At 47.0% G+C, this 18,919-nt stretch overlaps 1 protein-coding gene across 1 annotated transcript in view; it reads left to right on the forward strand.

Moving 5' to 3' along the window:
* Window positions 1-18,919, forward strand: part of RET (ret proto-oncogene) — a 150,911-nt gene that overhangs the window by 94,158 nt on the left and 37,834 nt on the right. Inside the window, exons 3-9 of the mRNA XM_038744123.1 lie at window positions 800-1,087; window positions 3,227-3,468; window positions 6,327-6,522; window positions 8,358-8,557; window positions 14,588-14,846; window positions 15,807-15,932; window positions 17,836-17,946. Of these exons, the coding sequence (XP_038600051.1) occupies window positions 800-1,087; window positions 3,227-3,468; window positions 6,327-6,522; window positions 8,358-8,557; window positions 14,588-14,846; window positions 15,807-15,932; window positions 17,836-17,946 (1,422 nt within the window). The remainder of the gene's footprint in view (window positions 1-799; window positions 1,088-3,226; window positions 3,469-6,326; window positions 6,523-8,357; window positions 8,558-14,587; window positions 14,847-15,806; window positions 15,933-17,835; window positions 17,947-18,919) is intronic.

The following is an 18,919-nucleotide window of genomic DNA, read 5'->3' on the forward strand; positions in this document are numbered from 1 at the left end:
GATCTCATTAGGCTTATTCATTCATTCACTCAGTGGTAGTTATTGAGTGCTTACTGTGTGCAGAGCACTTTACTAAGCGTTTGGGAGAGTACGATATAGCAGTAAACAGACACATTCCCTGACCACATACGAGCTTACAGTCTAGTGGGAGAGAGGGGGCGGCTTATGTAGACTAGCAAGTGGGTGTGATGGGTGTGCTGAGCTTCCATCTTAGTGGTCAAGGAAGCCCAAGAGGAATAACCTGGAGAATGAGTTTGGATCCCTGTGAGAAGTAGTGTGTACCGATGGGGCAGGAGGGGAGAGGGAGAGGATACAACATTCACTGTCGAACTATGTTTGGAAGAGATTTCTGGGCCCCAGCTCGTGACGGTTGCCATTAGAGAACTACCGTGCGGGCTGGTTTTCCCATTCAGTTTTCCCCTTATATCAGTACCACAGCAATGTTCTAACTCTGTGCGTTGCTTCCTAAGTGCATCAGTAGAACCATAAGCTGTTTTCAGTCACTGGCATCAATAGAACCATAAGCTGTTTTCAATCACTGGTATTTATTGAGCTCTTACTGTGTGCAGAGCACTGTACTAAGTGCTTGGGAGACTAGAAGACAACAGAGATAGTAGACATGTTTCCTGCCCACAAGAAGCTTTACCATTTAGAAAGGAGCTTACATTTAATAGGAACGTGTCTACCAACTCTGTTAGATGGTTGTGTCATACTCTCCCAAGCTCTTAGTACAGGTCTCCGCGCCCAACAAGTGCTCAGTAAATACGATATATTGATTGATCTGTTTCTGTCTCTGCAGACGGAGGATATCCTTTGCTAAACATCCACCTGCATGTTTTCCTTTCCCCCAAACCTTTCTGGGAGAATGAATGCCTCTGGCCTAGCTGCGCGAAAGTGTCTCTCTCCATCATCAACACCACCGCCCCAGCCTGCAGCTCTCTGAAGGCCAGGGAGTTCTGCTTCCTGGATATGGGCCTCTCTTTCCGCATCAAGGAGAACAAGCCTCCCGGCACATTCCACCAATTCCGTCTGCTCCCTGTGCAGCAGCTCTGTCCCAACATCAGTATCTCCTACCGGCTGATAGCAGGTAAGTATGAAGGGTTTCCTGTCTGGCTTCCAGAAACGGTATGGGCTGATAGGGCTAGTCCTCTTTTTTTTTTAAATGGCATTTGTTAGGCATTTACTATGTGCCAGGCACTGTACTGAGCACTGGGGTATGTAGGAGGTAATTGGGTTGGACGCAGTCCTTTTCCCGCGTGCGGTTCACGGTCTTAATCCCCGTTTTACAGTTGAGGTAACTGAGGCACAGAGAAGTGATGTGACTTGGCCAAGGTCACACAGCCGACAAGTGGCAGAGCCGGGTTTAGAACCCAGGTCCTTCTGACTCCTAGGCCCGGGCTATAGCCAATTAGGTCACCCTGCTTTGCCTCTTGAATCCTCATTTTACAGTTGAAGAAATTGAGGCACAGATAACGTAAGTGACTTTCCCAAGGTCACACAGCAGGCAAGTGGCACAACTTAGAACAAACAGTGCTTTGTACACAGTAAGCACTTAATAAATGCCGTTATTATTATTATTTAGAACTCAGGTCCGACTCTCAGGCCTGTGCTTTTTTTTTTAATGGCATTTATTAAGCACTTACTATGTGTAAAGCACTGTTCTAAGCACTGGGGAGGTTACAAGATGATCAGGTTGTCACATGAGGGGCATGCCACTTCCTTTTTCTAATTGTATTTGTTAAGCACTTACTGTGTGCCAGGCACTACTCTAAGCGCTGGAAAGCTTAGACACAGTCCATATCCCGGATGGGACTCACGGTCTTAATTCCCATTTTACAGATGAGGTAACTGAGGCTCAGAGAAGTGAAGTGACTTGTTCAAGGTCACCCAGCAGGCAAGTGGTACCCAGAGAAGCAGCGTGGCTCAGTGGAAAGAGCATGGGCTTTGGAGTCAGAGGTCAGTGGTTCAAATCCCGGCTCTGCCAATTGTCAGCTGTGTGACTGGGCAAGTCACTTAACTTCTCTGGGCCTCAGTTACCTCATCTGTAAAATGGGGATGAAGACCATGAGCCCCCCGTGAGACAACCTGTCACCTTGTAACCTCCCCAGAGCTTAGAACAGTGCTTTGCACATAGTAAGTGCTTAATAAATGTCATTATTATTATTATTATTATTATTATAAGTGACAGGGCCAGGATTAGAACCCAGGTAGTTCTGATTCCGAGGCCCGTGCTTTATCCACTAGGCCATGCCGCTTCCTTTCTGCCCTTACCCTCTCTGACAAGACTGGGAGAGGCCCAGGTCCCGCTCCCTGCCGACCATTTCCTCGGCCTGGCCAGGAGACTGGATTTTGCCAAGATCCGCAACATTGCCAAGATCCTCCCTTTCCTCTCCATCCAAACTGCTACCCTGCTCGTTCAAGCTCTCATCCTATCCCATCTGGACTACTGCATCAGCCTCCTCTCTGATCTCCCATCCTTGTGTCTCTCCCCACTTCAATCCATACTTCATGCTGCTGCCCAGATTGTCTTTGTCCAGAAACGCTCTGGGCATGTTACTCCCCTCCTCAAAAATCTCCAGTGGCTACCAATCAATCTGTGCATCAGGCCGAAACTCCTCACCCTCGGCTTCAGGGCCGTCCATCACCTCGCCCCCTCCTACCTCACCTCCCTTCTGTCCTTCTCCAGCCCAGCCCGCACCCTCCGCTCCTCTGCCGCTGATCTCCTCACCGGGCCTCGTTCTCACCTGTCCCGCCATTTACCCCCGGCCCATGTCATCCCCCTGGCCTGGAATGCCCTCCCTCTGCCCATCCGCCAAGCTAGCTCTCTTCCTCCCTTCAAGGCCCTACTGAGAGCTCACCTCCTCCAGGAGGCCTTCCCAGACTGAGCCCCTTCCTTCCTCTCCCCCTTGTCCCCCTCTTCATCCCCCCATCTTACCTCCTTCCCTTCCCCACAGCACCTGTATATATGTATGTATGTTTGTACATATTTATTACTCTATTTATTTATCTTACTTGTACATATCTATTCTATTTATTTTATTTTGTTAGTATGTTTGGTTTTGTTCTCTGTCTCCCCCTTCTAGACTGTGAACTCGCTGTTGGGTAGGGACTGTCTCTGTATGTTGCCAACTTGTACTTCCCAAGTGCTTAGTACAGTGCTCTGCACACAGTAAGTGCTCAATAAATACGATTGATTGATTGATTGATTGATTGTGTTGGTGCTCAGATGCAGGTGTCCCCTTTCGCTGTGACGAGGAAAGCATGGAGGTGAGCACGCGGCAGCCCCTGGACCGGGAGCAGAGGGAGAAGTATGAGCTGATGGCCAAGTGCACAGTGAGGATGGAGGCCAGGGAAGTGGATGTGGTCGTGCCCTTCCCCGTGACCGTGTACGATGAGGACGACACAGCTCCCTACCTCCCCCGTGGCATCAGCACCGCGGACGCGGTTGTGGAGTACAAGCGGAAGGAGGTAGCAGCGCTGCCGGGCTTTGGGGGATTCTGGGAAGGAGGGAACATTTGCAGGAAGTTCAGAGCCTGCTTCCGGAGAAATCCAAGGACTGAGGAAAATGACTGGCCTTGTACCCATCATATTGATTCTGTGACTCTTATACACCCTTGCCACCGTTTAGGAGCGGGGCTAGGGAAAATCCCCAGTGTTTCACCCCCTAGAAATGTTCCTAAATCTGTACACAAGGGGCGAAATCTTACCTCGACCACAACAGATGGAAATCAAGGTTTCAGCATGGACTCAATCAATCAATCAATCAATCGTATTTATTGAGCGTTTACTGTGTGCAGAGCACTGTACTAAGTGCTTGGGAAGTACAAGTTACAAGTACAAGTACAAGTACAATGGAATCTAGGTGGTGACCTTCCCGTGCTCCTGGGCACTAGGTTGGTCACCGAGGAAGACACACGTGACATCACTCATGTTTCTCAGGGCACACTGTGTTTTGTGGAGCATCACCAGTTGGCCCGGATTAAGGCAGGGGCAAAAAGAAAAATGAGAGTGGGCATAAGATGAAAGGGAGCAGGGACTGTGGGGCCAGAGACCCGATGTCTCAGTCCCTTCCTGGCCTCCCACCTGTTGTCCTGAGGAAAGAGCCCCTCATCTTCTCCACAGTTGGGAAAAGTGTCTGTGCATGGGTTTGCACATTTCTGCTATGTCCACTTATATGTGCACAGTCGTGAACCCACGAGGAAGTGGCCTGAGGTACTTTCTACAGCAGGAGCCACTCTGGCCGGTGGACGGGGCCGGGCTGGACGGGGCTGGGCTGGAGAGGGAGTGGTGGCAACGCAGAGAGAGAGCTACAGCTGCAGTGATGGCCTCGCAAAGCCACAGTTTGGATTCTCCTAATTCTGGGCCTCCCCTCCCTCCGGGATCAGAGGAACCAAGGCTGGGGCGCGGTGCTGGGTGTCAGTCCAATGGTTCTTGGGGCCCTCTCCCTCCTCCTCTTCCTTTTCAACTCATCTTGGCCCCCTCCTGCATTAACACCTCCCCTCTGGAGCACCCCCATGCCTCCCGCCCCAAACACGGCCCCCGCATCCTTCTTCCCCCCTTCAACTGCAGCTCAATGACCAGTGATGACAGTGGTGGGAGGGGTAGATGGAGGAGGGATATCCAAATTCTTATTCTCTACTATTTCTCCCATCTGTAATATATTTTATTGTCCATCTCCCCCTGTAGACTGGAAGTTCCTTCTGGGCAGGGATTGTGTCTCCCAACTCTGTTGTACTGTAGTTTCCCAATTTAGTACAGTTCTGGACACACAGTAAGCACTTAATAAATAAAAATAAAAACAAATATTCATTCAGTCATATTAAGCACTTACTGTGTGCAGAGCACTGTACTAAGCACTTGGGAAGTACAAGTCGGCAACTTATAGAGACGGTCCCTACCCAACAACGGGCTCACAGTCTAGAAGTCCCCTAAATATGACAATTATTAATAAATATCTTTGATGGAGAGAGTGGACCACTCTTACCTCCAGCTCCTCTTCCTCCTGCTGCAGCACCGTCCCTGCAGACGCAAGCCAGTGCCTGTTTCTGTCCTGATGTCAGGGCATTTCTGCCCCTGGGAGTGAGCCCCCACTTCTCAATAGTTATGGTACTTGTTAAGCGCTTACTGAGTGCCAAACACTTTTCGAAGCCCTGCGGTAGTCGCTATCCCGCATGGGGCTCACATTCTTAATCCCCATTTTACAGATGAGGTAACTGAGGCCTAGAGAAGTGAAGTGACTTGCTTGGGCACAGCAGACATGTGGTGGAGCCGGGATTAGAACCCAGGTCCTTTTTTTTAATGGCATTTATTAAGCGCTTACTATGTGCAAAGCACTGTACTAAGCGCTGGGGAGATCACAAGGAGATCAGGTTGTCCCACGGGGGGCTCACAGTCTTAATCCCCATTTTACAGATGAGGCAACTGAGGCCCAGAGAAGTTAAGTGACTTGCCCAAAGTCACACAGCTGACAAGTGGCGGAGCTGGGATTCGAACCCATGACCCCTGGCTCCAAAGCCCAGGCTCTTTCCACTGAGCCATGCTGCTTCTCCCAGACTGATACTCTAGTCACTAAGCCATGCCAGGGTCTCTGATTCTCCTTCCAGGTCAGCTGTCAGACTAGCACAGCTGCAGAATTTGCCGACAGGAGGCCGGACCCTTCCAGAAAATCTGTTCCAAAATCCCCATTCCGGCTCCTATCTTTTTACCGGAGCTGCTTTCCTGTCCATGCTGCTCTACACCTCTGTTGCTACTAAGTACAACACCACCATCCAACCTTTCTCAAGAGTTTAACCTTTGGGAATTCCAAACGCTTACCGTCCCAATTTCCCTTCTCTTAGCCTGTAAGATGGTTGAGCCGGGCTTCCTGAAAGCCCATTTCCATCCTCCCTGGGATTTCCCTGAAGGCTTCTCATTGACCCAGAGGTCCTCATTTGCCTTATTTCCAGCTCTTAACCTGCCCTTGTACACAAATTCACATTTCGGGCTGGCTTTTCTGGGAAGGCAGCCTGCAGTTTTGAAAGATTGCTGCCATCTGTGGGGGAGAATGGGCCTTCTCACCCTGCTTCGGACTCGGGAAGGAACTGAGGCTACAGGAAAAATCAGTGGCCTATAAAGGGCAGAACTTAATCTTCTCCCTTTATTTTCTGAGAACTATCATTCCTTTTAGAAAGAAATTCTGGGACAGTAGAGTGTGTAAACTGGCGGGCAGAGGGAGGTTTGCTGTGATTGCTTCTGATTGCAAAAGCGGAGAGGGAAAGTCTATAAGGAGCCCTGCCCCTTCCCTCCCCTTGCTCCCCTCCAAACTGGCACTCTGTGGTTCCTTCTAGGGGACCATATTGGCCAAGCTGACAGTGCAGGATGCAGACGTGACACCGTCCTCGGGGGAGCTCATCCGGAAATACACGAATACCATCGTGACCAGTGACCCTTGGGTCAGCGAGTCCTTCCGAGTGGACCACACACCAAATGAGACCACAGTCAACTCCAATGGCAGCTTAGTGCGGGCAACCCAGCACGAATACAGTAAGCAGAGGGCTGGGCCTCCTCAAAAAAGAGGCCAGAGGGGCTCCGGTCTGGCTCCCTTTACCTCTGGGATGCTGATGTTTCGGCTGGCTGTGTCTTAGGAGCTGTCGGGAAACCCCCAGAGGCTTAACCGATTTGTTAGCCTTTTAAGATGTGCACCTCCGGCACACCAGCAGAGTTTTTAACCTTTGGGATATGCGAAGGATAGTCAGTCAACCAGTTGTATATATTGGGTGCTTACTGTGTGCAGAGCACTGTACTAAGCTCTTGGGAGAGTACAGTATAATAATATAATAGACACATTCTCTGCCCACAGAAAGTTTACAGTCTAGAGATCAGACCTTACTATAAATAAATAAAATTACAGATAGGCATTTAAGTGCTGTGAGGCTGCAAGGAGGGATGTAGGAGATATGAAGGAGGCTTTGAAGGTGAGGAATGTAATTATCTGAGCCCCCTCCTTCCTCTCCTCCTCCTCCCCCTCCCCATCCCCCCTCCTTACCTCCTTCCCCTCCCCACAGCACCTGTATATATGTATATATGTTTGTACGTATTTATTACTCTATTTATTTTATTTGTACATATTTATTCCATTTATTTTATTTTGTTAATATGTTTTGTTTTGTTGTCTGTCTCCCCCTTCTAGACTGTGAGCCCGCTGTTGGGTAGGGACCATCTCTATATGTTGCCAACTTGTACTTCCCAAGTGCTTAGTACAGTGCTCTGCACACAGTAAGCACTCAATAAATACGATTGAATGAATGAATGAATATGAAGAGACAGGACATGGCCAAGAGGTTAGTGGTGAGATAGATGAGCCTGAGACAATGAGAAGGTTAGCATTAGAATAATAATAGTAATGATGATGATGGTATTTGTTAAGTGCTTACTATGTGCAGAGCACTGTTCTAAGTGCTGGGTGAATGCAAGGTGATGAGGTTGTCCCACGTGGGGCTCACAGTCTTAATCCCCATTTTACAGATGAGGAAACTGAGGCCCAGAAGAGTTAAGTGACTTGCCCAAAGTCACACAGCTGACAATTGGCGGAGCTGGGATTTGAACCCATGACCTCTGATTCCAAAGCCTGTGCTCTTTCCACTGAGCCACGGAGTGAAGTGTGTGGGCTGGGCTGTAGTAGGCTTAGCCAGGTGAGGTAGAAGAGGGCAAAGTAATTGAATGCTTAAAGCCGATGGTGAGGAGTTTCTGGGTGATGCGGAGGTTGATGGGCAACCACTGGAGGTTCTTGAGGTGTGGGGAAACTTGTGAAGCTGCCGGGCTGGACTCCTACCTGTTTTTCTGGAGATAGAACCCGCCTCTCTGAAATCCAAGTCTGAAGCTCATCAGCAGGTGTGCTGGGGCTGAGCTTGAGTTCCAAGATGTGATTTCGTGTGTTATTTGTGTGCTGGTATGAGGCCTGTAGAATTTGCTTATATAGGTCTAGCTGTGCTGAAACTCCTGTACGTTGGTGGAACTAATTATCAGGCTTGTAAATTCATAAAATTTTCACACAAACACACTCTCTCTCTCTCTCTCTCTCTCTCTCTCTCTCTCTCTCTCTCTCTTTCACACACACACACACACACACACACACACACACACACACACACACACACACACACAACCTTCTAAACTGTAAGCCCAGTGTGGGCAGGGATTGTCTCTCTTTATTGCTGAATTGTACTTTCCAAGCGCTTAGTACAGTGCTCTGCACACAGTAAGCTCTCAATACATGCGATAGAATGAATGAAGGAATGCCTCACGGTTGTTTTTCTTTCTTTGTTCAATATGCCAATGCCATTCCGCGCGTGGGTAACCAAGTCCCTCTGCTGTGACAGGGCTTGTGCTGAACCGCAGCTTCCCCATCACAGAGAGCCGATCCGTCCAAGTGGATGTGCTGGTGAACGATACCGATTTCCAAGGCCCGGAGGGATCGTTGCTGCTCCACTTCAATGTGACCATCTTGCCTGTCAGCATCCGATTTAAGAACAGCTCCTACTCGTTTTCTGTCAACAGGAACGCTCACCAATATGCACAGGTGAGGGATGCTGTCTCCAACCTCATGGGGTTGTCTTGGGGGAAGGGTGTAATAATAATAATGATGGCATTTGTTAAGCGCTTACTATGTGCAAAGCACTGTTCTAAGCGCTGGGGGGATACAAGGTGATCAGGTCGTCCCACATGGGGCTCACAATCTTCATACCAATCAGCCTACGCATCAGGCAGAAACTCCTCACCCTGGGCTTCAAGGCTGTCCATCCCCTCGCCCCCTCCTACCTCACCTCCCTTCTCTCCTTCTCCAGCCCAGCCCACACCCTCCACTCCTCTGCTGCTAACCTCCTCACTGGGCCTCGTTCTCGCCTGTCCCGCCGTCGACCGCCGGCCCACGTTATCCCCCGGGCCTGGAATGCCCTCCCTCCGCACATCCGCCTAGCTAGCTCTCTTCCTCCCTTTAAGGCCCCACTGAGAGCTCACCTCCTCCAGGAGGCCTTCCCAGACTGAGCCCCCTCCTTCCTCTCCCCCTCCTCCCCCTTGCCATCCCCCCACCTTTCCTCCTTCCCTTCCCCACAGCACCTGTATATATGTATATATATTTGTAACGTATTTATTACTCGATTTATTCATTTATTTTACTTGTACATATCTATTCTATTTATTTTATTTTGTTAGTATGTTTTGTTTTGTTCTCTGTCTCCCCCTTCTAGACTGTGAGCCTGCTGTTGGGTAGGGACCGTCTCTATATGTTGCTAACTTGTACTTCCCAAGGGCTTAGTACAGTGCTCTGCACACAGTAAGCGCTCAATAAATACGATTGATCGATTGATTGATCCCCATTTTACAGATGAGGTAACTGAGGCTCCGAGAAGTTAAGTGACTTGCCCAAGGTCACACAGCAGGCATGTGGTGGAGCCGGGATTTGAATCCATGACCTCTGACTCCAAAGTCCGGGGTCTTTCCACTGAGTCACGTTGCTTCTCTAAGCAGCTGCTTGTGCTTGCTTCTTGCTGCTTGTGTAAGGGGGAGACCTTGTATTTGAGGATAAATGTCATCTCTAAGGAGAATGCCAGTGCCTTTTTTTAAAAATGGTATTTGTTAAGTGCTTATTATTTGCCAGGCACTGTAGTAAGCTAATCATGTTGGACACATCCCATGTCCCACATGGGGCTCACAGTCTTAATCCTCATTTTACTAATGAGGAAACTGAGGCACAAAGCAGTTAAGTGGCTTGCCCAGGGTCACAGAGTAGACAAGTGGCAGAGCCGGGATTAGAACCTGGGTCCTGTGACTCTCCTGCCCCTACTCTTTCACTTAACCACACTGCTTCCCCTTCATTATCAATAGTCGATGATGATGATGATGGTAGTATTTGTTAAGTGCTTACTATGTGCCAAGCACTGTTCTAAGCACCGAGATAGATACAAGGTAATCAGGTTTTCCCACGTGGGGCTCACAGTCTTGATCCCCATTTTATAGATGAGGTAACTGAGGCACAGAGAAGTTAAGTGATTTGCCCAGTGTCACACAGCTGATAAATGACGGAACTGGGATTAGAACCCATGACCTCTGATGCTTAAAACCAGGCTCTTTCCACTAAGCCACGCTGGTTCTCTATCAATCAGTCAATCAGTAGTACAGTACTGAGTACTAATACTACAGTACAGTACTAAGCTCCTGGGAAAATATGATACAGTAGAGTTGGTAGATGTGATTGCTCACGAATCACTTGCAGTGTATGGGAAGGGGACAGATATTAAAATAAATTACAGATCAGGGAAACAGTAGAGTATAATGATATTTACATAAGTGCTATGGGACTGAAGTGAATATCAAAGTGCTTTTGAGGTACACAGTCAAGTTCATAGTCGACGCAGTGAAGGGAGAATGGGTAGGGAAAATGAAGGCGTAATTTTCATAGAGGGTGGTCACTGGAACTTTGATTAAATTGAACTCTTTCTAAGACATAATATGGAAAAGAGGTCAAGACTCGAGGAAAAAGCCTTGTTTTAATATGGAAACAAATGGATCTTCTCTACTATCCCCCTTCCACACATTCAAATAACGGCCAGTCCGTAATTAACATCCTAATTTTCCCTCCATTTTAGCTTAATCACCTCCTAGCCCATTAATAATAGCTCCCACAACTCTCTTCCCTCAAGATGACATTAATCGGGTAAATTACAATGAAATTCCTATGGAAAGGCATGTGACACTCCCATTACTGCCTAACAAGTTCATCAGAATGAATGTTCACAGGGAATGCCCGAGGGAGAGGTCATGATTTACCATGAATCGTGGGAACTTGTGCTATTACAACTCTCTACCTTGAAGGAAGAAAGTAACTTCCCTGTGGAGTCACCCGTCCTAGATAGAATTTTCCTTCTCATCCCCGACATGGTCGCCACAGAGTTTCAAGACCAAAATAGGGGTGGAAGAGACAATATCTCACCTCTGCTATTGGAGTTACAGAGTACCCATTCCAATGGAATATTTGTAGTATTATTAAATGTATTTATTGACCACCTACTACATGCAAAACACTGTACTAAGTGCTTGGGAGAGTACAGTATAACTTTAGACACATTCCCTGCCCACAGTGAGCTCACAGTCTAGAGGATTGATGTCTGTCTCCCGCCCTCTAGGCTGTACACTCCTGTGGGCAGGGAATGTGTCTGTTAATTGTTGTATTATGCTCGTCCAAGAGCTTAGTATTCATTCATTCAATCGTATTTATTGAGTGCTTGCTGTCTGCAGAGCACTGTACTAAGCGCTAGGGAAGCACAATTCAGCAGTGGAGACAATCCCTGCCCAAAACAGGCTCACAGTCTAGAAGGGGGAATAATTATGATGCTTCCACAGGTACAGTGCTGTGCACACAGTAAGTGCTCCAAGCACTTAGAACAGTGCTCTGCAAACAGTAAGCGCTCAATAAGTATGATTGAATGAATCAATAAATACTATTGAATGGATGAAGACACACACCTTCCAATGATGGTACGGTTTGGGTACAGTTACCCCAGGACAACCTGTAAACCTTGTAAACTCCCATGCACTTAGAACAGTGCTTTGCACATAGCGCTTAATAAATGCCATTATTATTATTATAACTGGTTTTTGTTTTACCGAGGGCAGTCTCAGTGAAACCACTCCAGGTACACTGAAGTGTTCCTAGGTTGGGAATTCCCAGAGGGCTGGGGCAGTTCTGGAGAGCCAGATCCCAGTAAGACTTCCCAAGGACCTCCCTCTCATCCCATCCAACATCAGGTGTTGATTCCCTATTCCCAACTATTTCCCAATTCCCATGGCCTTCCTGGGCCTCTCTAAAACACCAAAGGATTCAGTGGATGGGATCTTGGGTGTCTGCCCAGCTGCAGTTGGGTTTTAATCTGCAGGCCGAATGGCAGGAAAAACATACCTGGTATACTTTTGTCCTGTCTCTAGGGAGTGAAGGTGAGTGTGGAGGTAAGAGAGGAGGTTTGGGCTTGGGGGGGATACCTCCGTTATCATCTCTACTCCATACCTCCACTCTCAAGTGATGATAATAGAGGTATGGAGTGAAGGTGAGAGTGGAATTATGCAGTGGATGCAAAAGTGGAGGTAATGGGTTGACAGTGAGAGTGGAGGTATGGCATGGAGGTGAAGGGTGAAGGTGAGATTAAAGGTATGGGGTGGAGATGAGAATAGAGGTAGGAGTAGAGGTTATGGGGTGACGGTGAAAGAGGAGGTGTGGAGTGGAGATATGGAGTGGAGGTGAGATTACAGTCAAAAAGACATTTTCAGAGCTTTTGGAGAAGGAAATATCATACCAGGAGATTTGGGGAAATATCAGGAGTCAAGGCACATTCCAAGCAGTGTTTCTTTTTTCTGCTTGTCTCTAGTGCCACTGTGTATTCAGTGAAAGGGCCTGTGTGCATCTTTTTTTTTTTTTTACTGAAGGCATAGGTAGTAGTTGTGAGGTTATGAAATTCTCTGCCTTAGAGCTCAGGTTAAGAAATCTTGTCATAAACCATCCCACTTCCCCGTAAGGTTGTCAACAGTATCATTTTGACCCAGAGATTTGGGCTGAGCCTCAGAGAGCCAGGTTCAGGGTTGGAAGCCTTTGCTCCAGAGAAATGGATATAAAATCGGTTTCTCTCTCCTCCCTCCACTCCCCTCTCTCTTTTGCTGACACCCTTCTGTTCACTCCTCCCCTGATCTCAAGCATTCTTTGAGTCAGTGTGGCAACAGCAGGGTTTGGAGAGGACATCTGAAGGATGTGAAATATTTTATCTCTCCTCAACTGAGGCTCGATTGTGTAACTGGTGCAGCCAATAGAGGAATCCAGTGGGGCACTGGGGGTTTTGGCAACAGTTTCAATTTTTTTTTAATGGTGTTTAAGTGCTTACTATATACCAGGCACTGCACTAAACTGGAGTAGATACAGGATGAGCGGGTTGGTCACAGTCCTTGGGGCTCACAGTCGTAATCCCCATTTTACAGATCAGGTAACTGAGGCACAGAGAAGTTAATTGATTTGCCTGTGGTCAAACAGCGGACAAGTGGCGGAGCTCAGATTAGAATCCAGGTCCTCGGACTCCCAGTCCTGTGCTCTTTCCATTAGGTCATGCTGCTTCTCACAGTTGGTACTCATGTTTTGTTTTGTTGTCTGTCTCCCCCTTCTAGACTGTGAGCCCATTGTTGGGTAGGGACCGTCTCTGTATGTTGCCGACTTGTACTTCCCAAGCGCTTAGTACAGTGCTCTGCACACAGTAAGTGCTCAATAAATACGATTGAATGAAAGAATGAATGAATGAAGGGCAGCTTTCCCACGATGGAGCGTGTGTTCCACAGGCCTGAACTTGACTGAGCCTGTGGGGTGAGGGACTGAGAGAGGGTGGGAGGGATGGGGTGAGAGGAGGGAGATGCAAGGGCTGGGAGGTGTTGGATGGGAGTGAGGAGAAGGGATGATGGGAGGTGCTGGGAAGGAAGGGCAGGCATGGATTGTTTTGAGAAAGGGACATAGTGAGGTTAAAATAATAATAATAGTGGTATTTATTAGCACTTACTATGTGGAAAGCACTGTTCTAAGCACTGGGGAGGTTACAGGGTGATCAGATTGTTTCATGGGGGGCTCACAGTTTTAATCCCCATTTTACAGATGAGGTAACTGAGGCACAGAGAAGTTAAGAAGTTAAGTGACTTGCCCAAAGTCACACAGCTAACAGTTGGCAGAGCAGGGATTTGAACCCATGACCTCTGACTCCAAAGCCCGGGCCCTTTCCACTGAGTAAGGGTTATAGTTGAGGTTGTCAGCTGCAATAACAGCTTAATCTGATGGTTCCCTTAATTGACTGCTGAATTGACAAAGGGTCCTTGGGGCCCAGAGAGTAAAGAGGTGAATGTTCAGGCTGAGGGGACCAGAAGGCAGGCAGCTGTTCATATGGAAAAAGGCGGATCTTTGGCACCAGGGTGTCACAGAATCACACCTGTTCTGTGTTCTCCACTGTAGATACAGATCAGGCTGCAGGCAGAGGTAAAATGAAGGAATGATGGTTGGCTGATTAAATGATTAATTATTGAAAGGGGGTTTAAGCTTTTAAAAAGAAAGAGGTTATCTGTATGGTATATCTATACCATGAAAATCTGATTATCATTCCTGTCACCAATGGATTGATGCTCTGTGTAGAAATGTTTAAAAAAAATGCATTCTGATACTCAACCAGTCATATTTATCGACTCCTCACTGTGGGCAGAACCCTGTGCTGTTTGAGAAAATATTATACAGCAGTTTGTGCATGTGACAGTGCGGAAAGTTGAAGCTCTGGTAAATTATATTCCATCTAGACTGTAAACTTGTTTTGAACAGGGAACGTGCCTAGCAACTCTTTTGTATTGTACTCTCCCAAGTGCTTAGTACAGTGTTCTGCACATAGTTACAACTCAGTAACTACCATTTATTGATTGATTGATATTCTGTACATAATGAGCGTTCATCTTTTCATTCCCATGAATTTGTAGGCAGAGCAAAGTATCTTCTACAATGCTCTTTGTCGTTTATTCTTAAAAAATCCTCACTGTTCTTTGACTTTAGATTGGAAAAGTCTGCATTGAAAATTGCAAGGAGTTTTATGGAGTAAACATCGTCTACAGGTTGCAGTCTCTCAACTCCAACTGCAGTGCTCTAGGGATTCTTACCGCCCTGGAAGAAACAACAGGACATCTTTACGTGAATGACTCCACTATAGTCCAAAGGCCAGAGTGTACAGAAATACAGTATACGGTAGTTGCCTTGGACAAACAGAGCAAGAAGCAAGCCAAAACCTCTATTATTGTTGTAGTAGAAGGAACTAGTAAGTACTTTTCCTCTTCCTCCCAGACTCCCCACCCATATTTCTTTCCCTTCATTTGAATATCTTTACTTTAGGAATTGTCCTCTGTAACCTATTTAGGTCACGTCTCCTCCTATTTAATAGCCAAGAAATTTCTCAAAACTAATTTCCAGTTAGCCCCGTCTGTTTGCGCTACTGAGTGGGGGTCTGAGTTTTCCAAAAGCACCAGGGAGACCAGTGAAAAATTGTGACCTGAAAACAGAGATCATGTCCTCAGTTATTCTACCTGGTCGTGCTGGTGTTGGTGAACTTGGGAGGTGGGAAATCCCCCCTGACTCCCCACCACCCATTTTGGGTAAGTCAATTGAGGACTTCCACTCCAGATCTCCCCCAGATGATGTTTCTTTGGGGCAATAGTGCCCTTTTTTCAATTTGCCCTAAAAAGAGGGAAACCCGCATCCCACTCTCAGAGCTTAGGGCCGCCGTTCCCGGGAGTGTAAATTGCCAAGAATCCCAGGATAGTGCTATAAAGATCCAGAGACTGTGAGCTCATCTTTGGGTAGGGACCGTCTCTATATGTTGCTGACTTGGACTTCCCAAGCGCTTAGTACAGTGCTCTGCACATAGTAAGCGCTCAATAAATATGATTGAATGAATGAATAAATGCAAAGCACTGTTCTAAGCACTGGGGGGGATACAAGGTGATCAGCATTTACCTTTAATTCTGTTTGTTCTGACGACTCGACACTTGTCCACATGTTTGGTTTTGTTGTCCGTCTCCCCCTTCTAGACTGTGAGCCCGCCGTTGGGTGGGGGCCGTCTCTATCTGTTGCCGACTTGTACTTCCCAAGCGCTTAGTACAGTGCTCGGCACACAGTAAGCGCTCAATAAATGTGACAATGAATGAATGAATGAAGAGCTGGTCTCCCCTAGGTTCCCTCTGATGACCCCGCTTTGTATTTCCATTTGCCTTTCCCACAGTTATGCCTCAGGAGCAAGGTTGCCCTTCTTCCTGTGCAGTCAGCAAGCGGCGCTCTGAGTGTGAAGAGTGTGGCGGCCTAGGAACGCTCACGGGCAAGTGCCAGTGGAGGCAAGGAGACGGAAAAGGTAAAAGCTTGTCCTATGTCCATGGTCAGTATTCCTCGGGCTTCTCCTAGCTGGAAGCAGCCATGCACCCTCTGTGCCGGTATCTGCAATGGACTCTTTGGATCCAGGTTTTTCAGTCTTTTCTTCGATTGAATCAGTTTGAGAACACCTTTATTTTCTTTTGAGAGCATCACTCAAAGCAGAAACAGTCAGTAGGGCGCAGAACCTAAATACCAAAAACGTGTGAAAATGCCTTCTTATTCCCACATTAGGGGACTCTTACATAGGATAGTTGAAGAGTAGAAATGCCCGAGGGTGAGAATTAAGTCACTGAATTTCCCTCCTCTAGCTTCCCACTCCTCTGAGAGATGCCAGGGCCACGTAGTCCTCTGGGGTGGAGTCACATGACTCATTGCAAATCACATGAACCATTGAGTGGGTGACATCTTTTGAGCTGCTTCAACCACCCCTATGTCCCTCGACTCCCCTTGGAAATCACTGGTTTAGCCAAATTAGGGAGATTATATAAGGAGTCATGGGTTCAAATCCGAGCTCTGCCATTTGTCAGCTGTGTGACTTTGGGCAAGTCACTGAACTTCTCTGTGCCTCAGTTGCCTCATCTGTAAAATGGGGATTAAGATTGTGAGCCCCACATGGGACACCTGATCACCTTCTAGCCTCCCCAGTGCTTAGAACAGTGCTTTGCACGTAGTAAGTGCTTATCAAATGCCATTATTATTATTATTACATTGTAATGAAGATAGGGCAGACAGATGTATGGGAAAAGGTGCTGTGATTTCTTTATCCTTTTATGCCAGGAGGGTGCTCAGCTAGCAAAGGAGAAAATAAAGCCCAGAGAAATGATGTTTCTGTTCATCTCACCACCTGGATTTCCTTTTCATTGAAGCTTGCCCTGTGTTTGCAACACAGAGGCAAAACTGCTCAGAACATATTGGAATAACTGTAGCAGACAGGACATTTGTCTGGGGGTCAGAAGATTTGGGTTCTAGTTCCGGCTCTGTTACTGAGCTGCTGGATGATACCGGGCAAGTCAGTTTAATCAGTTAAGTCGTATTTATTGAGCGCTGTATTAAGCACTTGGAAGAGTTCAATACAACAATAAACAGATACATTCCCTGTCCACATTGAGTTTATCCAATCTAGCTTCTTCATATGTGAAAAAGGGTGTTACCTGCTCTCCCTCCTTTTAGGTTGTATGGAACAGGGACTATGTCCCATCTGATGATCATGAATCTATTCCTTTGCTCAGCACAGTATTTGGTATCCAGGCAGGGCTTGGTCATTCATGCAGTCATATTTATTGAGCGCCAACTGTGTGCAGAGCACTGTAGTAAGCGCTTGGGAAAATACAGTATAACCATAAGCAAACATATTCCTTGCCCACACGAGCTTACAGTTTAGAGGGCGAGAGACAGACATGGATACAAATAAATAAATTGCAGGTCTGAACATAAGTGCAGTGGGACTGGGAAGGGAGAAGAACAAAGGGAGCAAATCAAGGAGATGAATAAAGGAGAGGGAGAAGAGGAAAGGCAGGGGGTTAGTCTGGGAAGGCCTCTTGGAAGAGTTGTGCCTTCAATAAGGATTTAAAGTGGAGGAGAGTAGTTGTCTGTTGGATTTAAGGAGGGAGGGCGTTCCAGGCCAGAGCCAGGACGGACCAGGGATTGGCGGCGAAAAAGGCGAGACAAAGGTACGGTGAGAAGGTTAGGACTAGAGGAGCAAAGGGTACAGGCCGGATTGTATGGTCACAAGATTAGCATGTGCTTTCTTCAACATTTCCTTCTTACATTTAAGAGTTTTTCTGTCTTTGGATAAACTGCAACCGTGTCATACAACCTGACGTGGAGCTATTGCTCACAGAGCATTGCAATGTAATAAATATCTAATTATGATCTATTTCTAGGGATCACCAAGAACTATTCAACATGCACTCCAAGCCTCAAGACTTGTCCAGATGGCATCTGTGATACTGTTGAGAGTAGATACCCTGCCATATGTCCTCAGGATTGCACAAGTATGGAAACCTCCTAAACCAATTTTCTCCGCCCTGGGGGGTGGGGAAGGTTTCTGGTAGCTGTTTCGATTCAACCAGATTTCCTTGTATCTACCCCAGTGCTTAGTACAGTGTCTGACACATAGGAAGTGCGTAACAAATACTATTATTACTATTATTATTATTCCTAGTCACTTTTCTTGGCCTGGCATCTCCTCCTAGGCCTTTCAGCTGTATTCTTCCAATCTTTAAGATTTGGAAAGCTGTGAACTAGGTTGAGTGACTTCTCTGTTCCTCAATTACCTCATCTGTAAAATGGTGATTAAGACTCTATGTCCAACCAGTTTAGGTTTTGTTGAGCTTATTCCAGTGCCTGGCACAGAGCTAGAGCTTAACAAATACCATAAAAAAATCCAAGATTATTATCATTATTATTATTGTGGTACTTGTTAAGCACTTACTATGTGCCAAGCACCGGTCTAAGCGCTGGGGTAGATACAGGGTAATCAGGTTGTCCCACGGGGGGCTCACAGCTTTAATCCCCATTTTCCAGATGAGGTAAGTGAGGCACGGGGACGTTAAGTGGCTTACCCAAGGTCACAAAGCAGACAAGTGGCAGAGCGGAATTAGAACCCATGTCCTCTGAATCCCAAGCCCGTGCTCTTTCCACTTAGCCCCACTGCTGTATTTGTTAATTCATTGTGGGTTTTCTTTCTAAGCGAGTTTATTGTATCCTCCGCTCAGAGACCAGGTTAAGTCTTCCATAGGTAGCGTTGCATGTGAATGGAGTTCACCATTCATTCATTCAGTCGTATTTATTGAGCGCTTACTGTGTGCTAATACACTGTACTAAGCGCTTGGGAAGTACAAGTTGGCAACGTATAGAGACGGTCCCTACCCAACAACGAACTCACAGTCTAAGCTCATTGTGGGAAAGGAGTATCACTGTTTATCGTTGTATCGTATCTTCCCAAGCACTTAGTACAGTGCTCTG

Source organism: Tachyglossus aculeatus, chromosome 3 (genome assembly GCF_015852505.1).
Source record: "Tachyglossus aculeatus isolate mTacAcu1 chromosome 3, mTacAcu1.pri, whole genome shotgun sequence".
Lineage (NCBI taxonomy): Eukaryota > Metazoa > Chordata > Mammalia > Monotremata > Tachyglossidae > Tachyglossus > Tachyglossus aculeatus.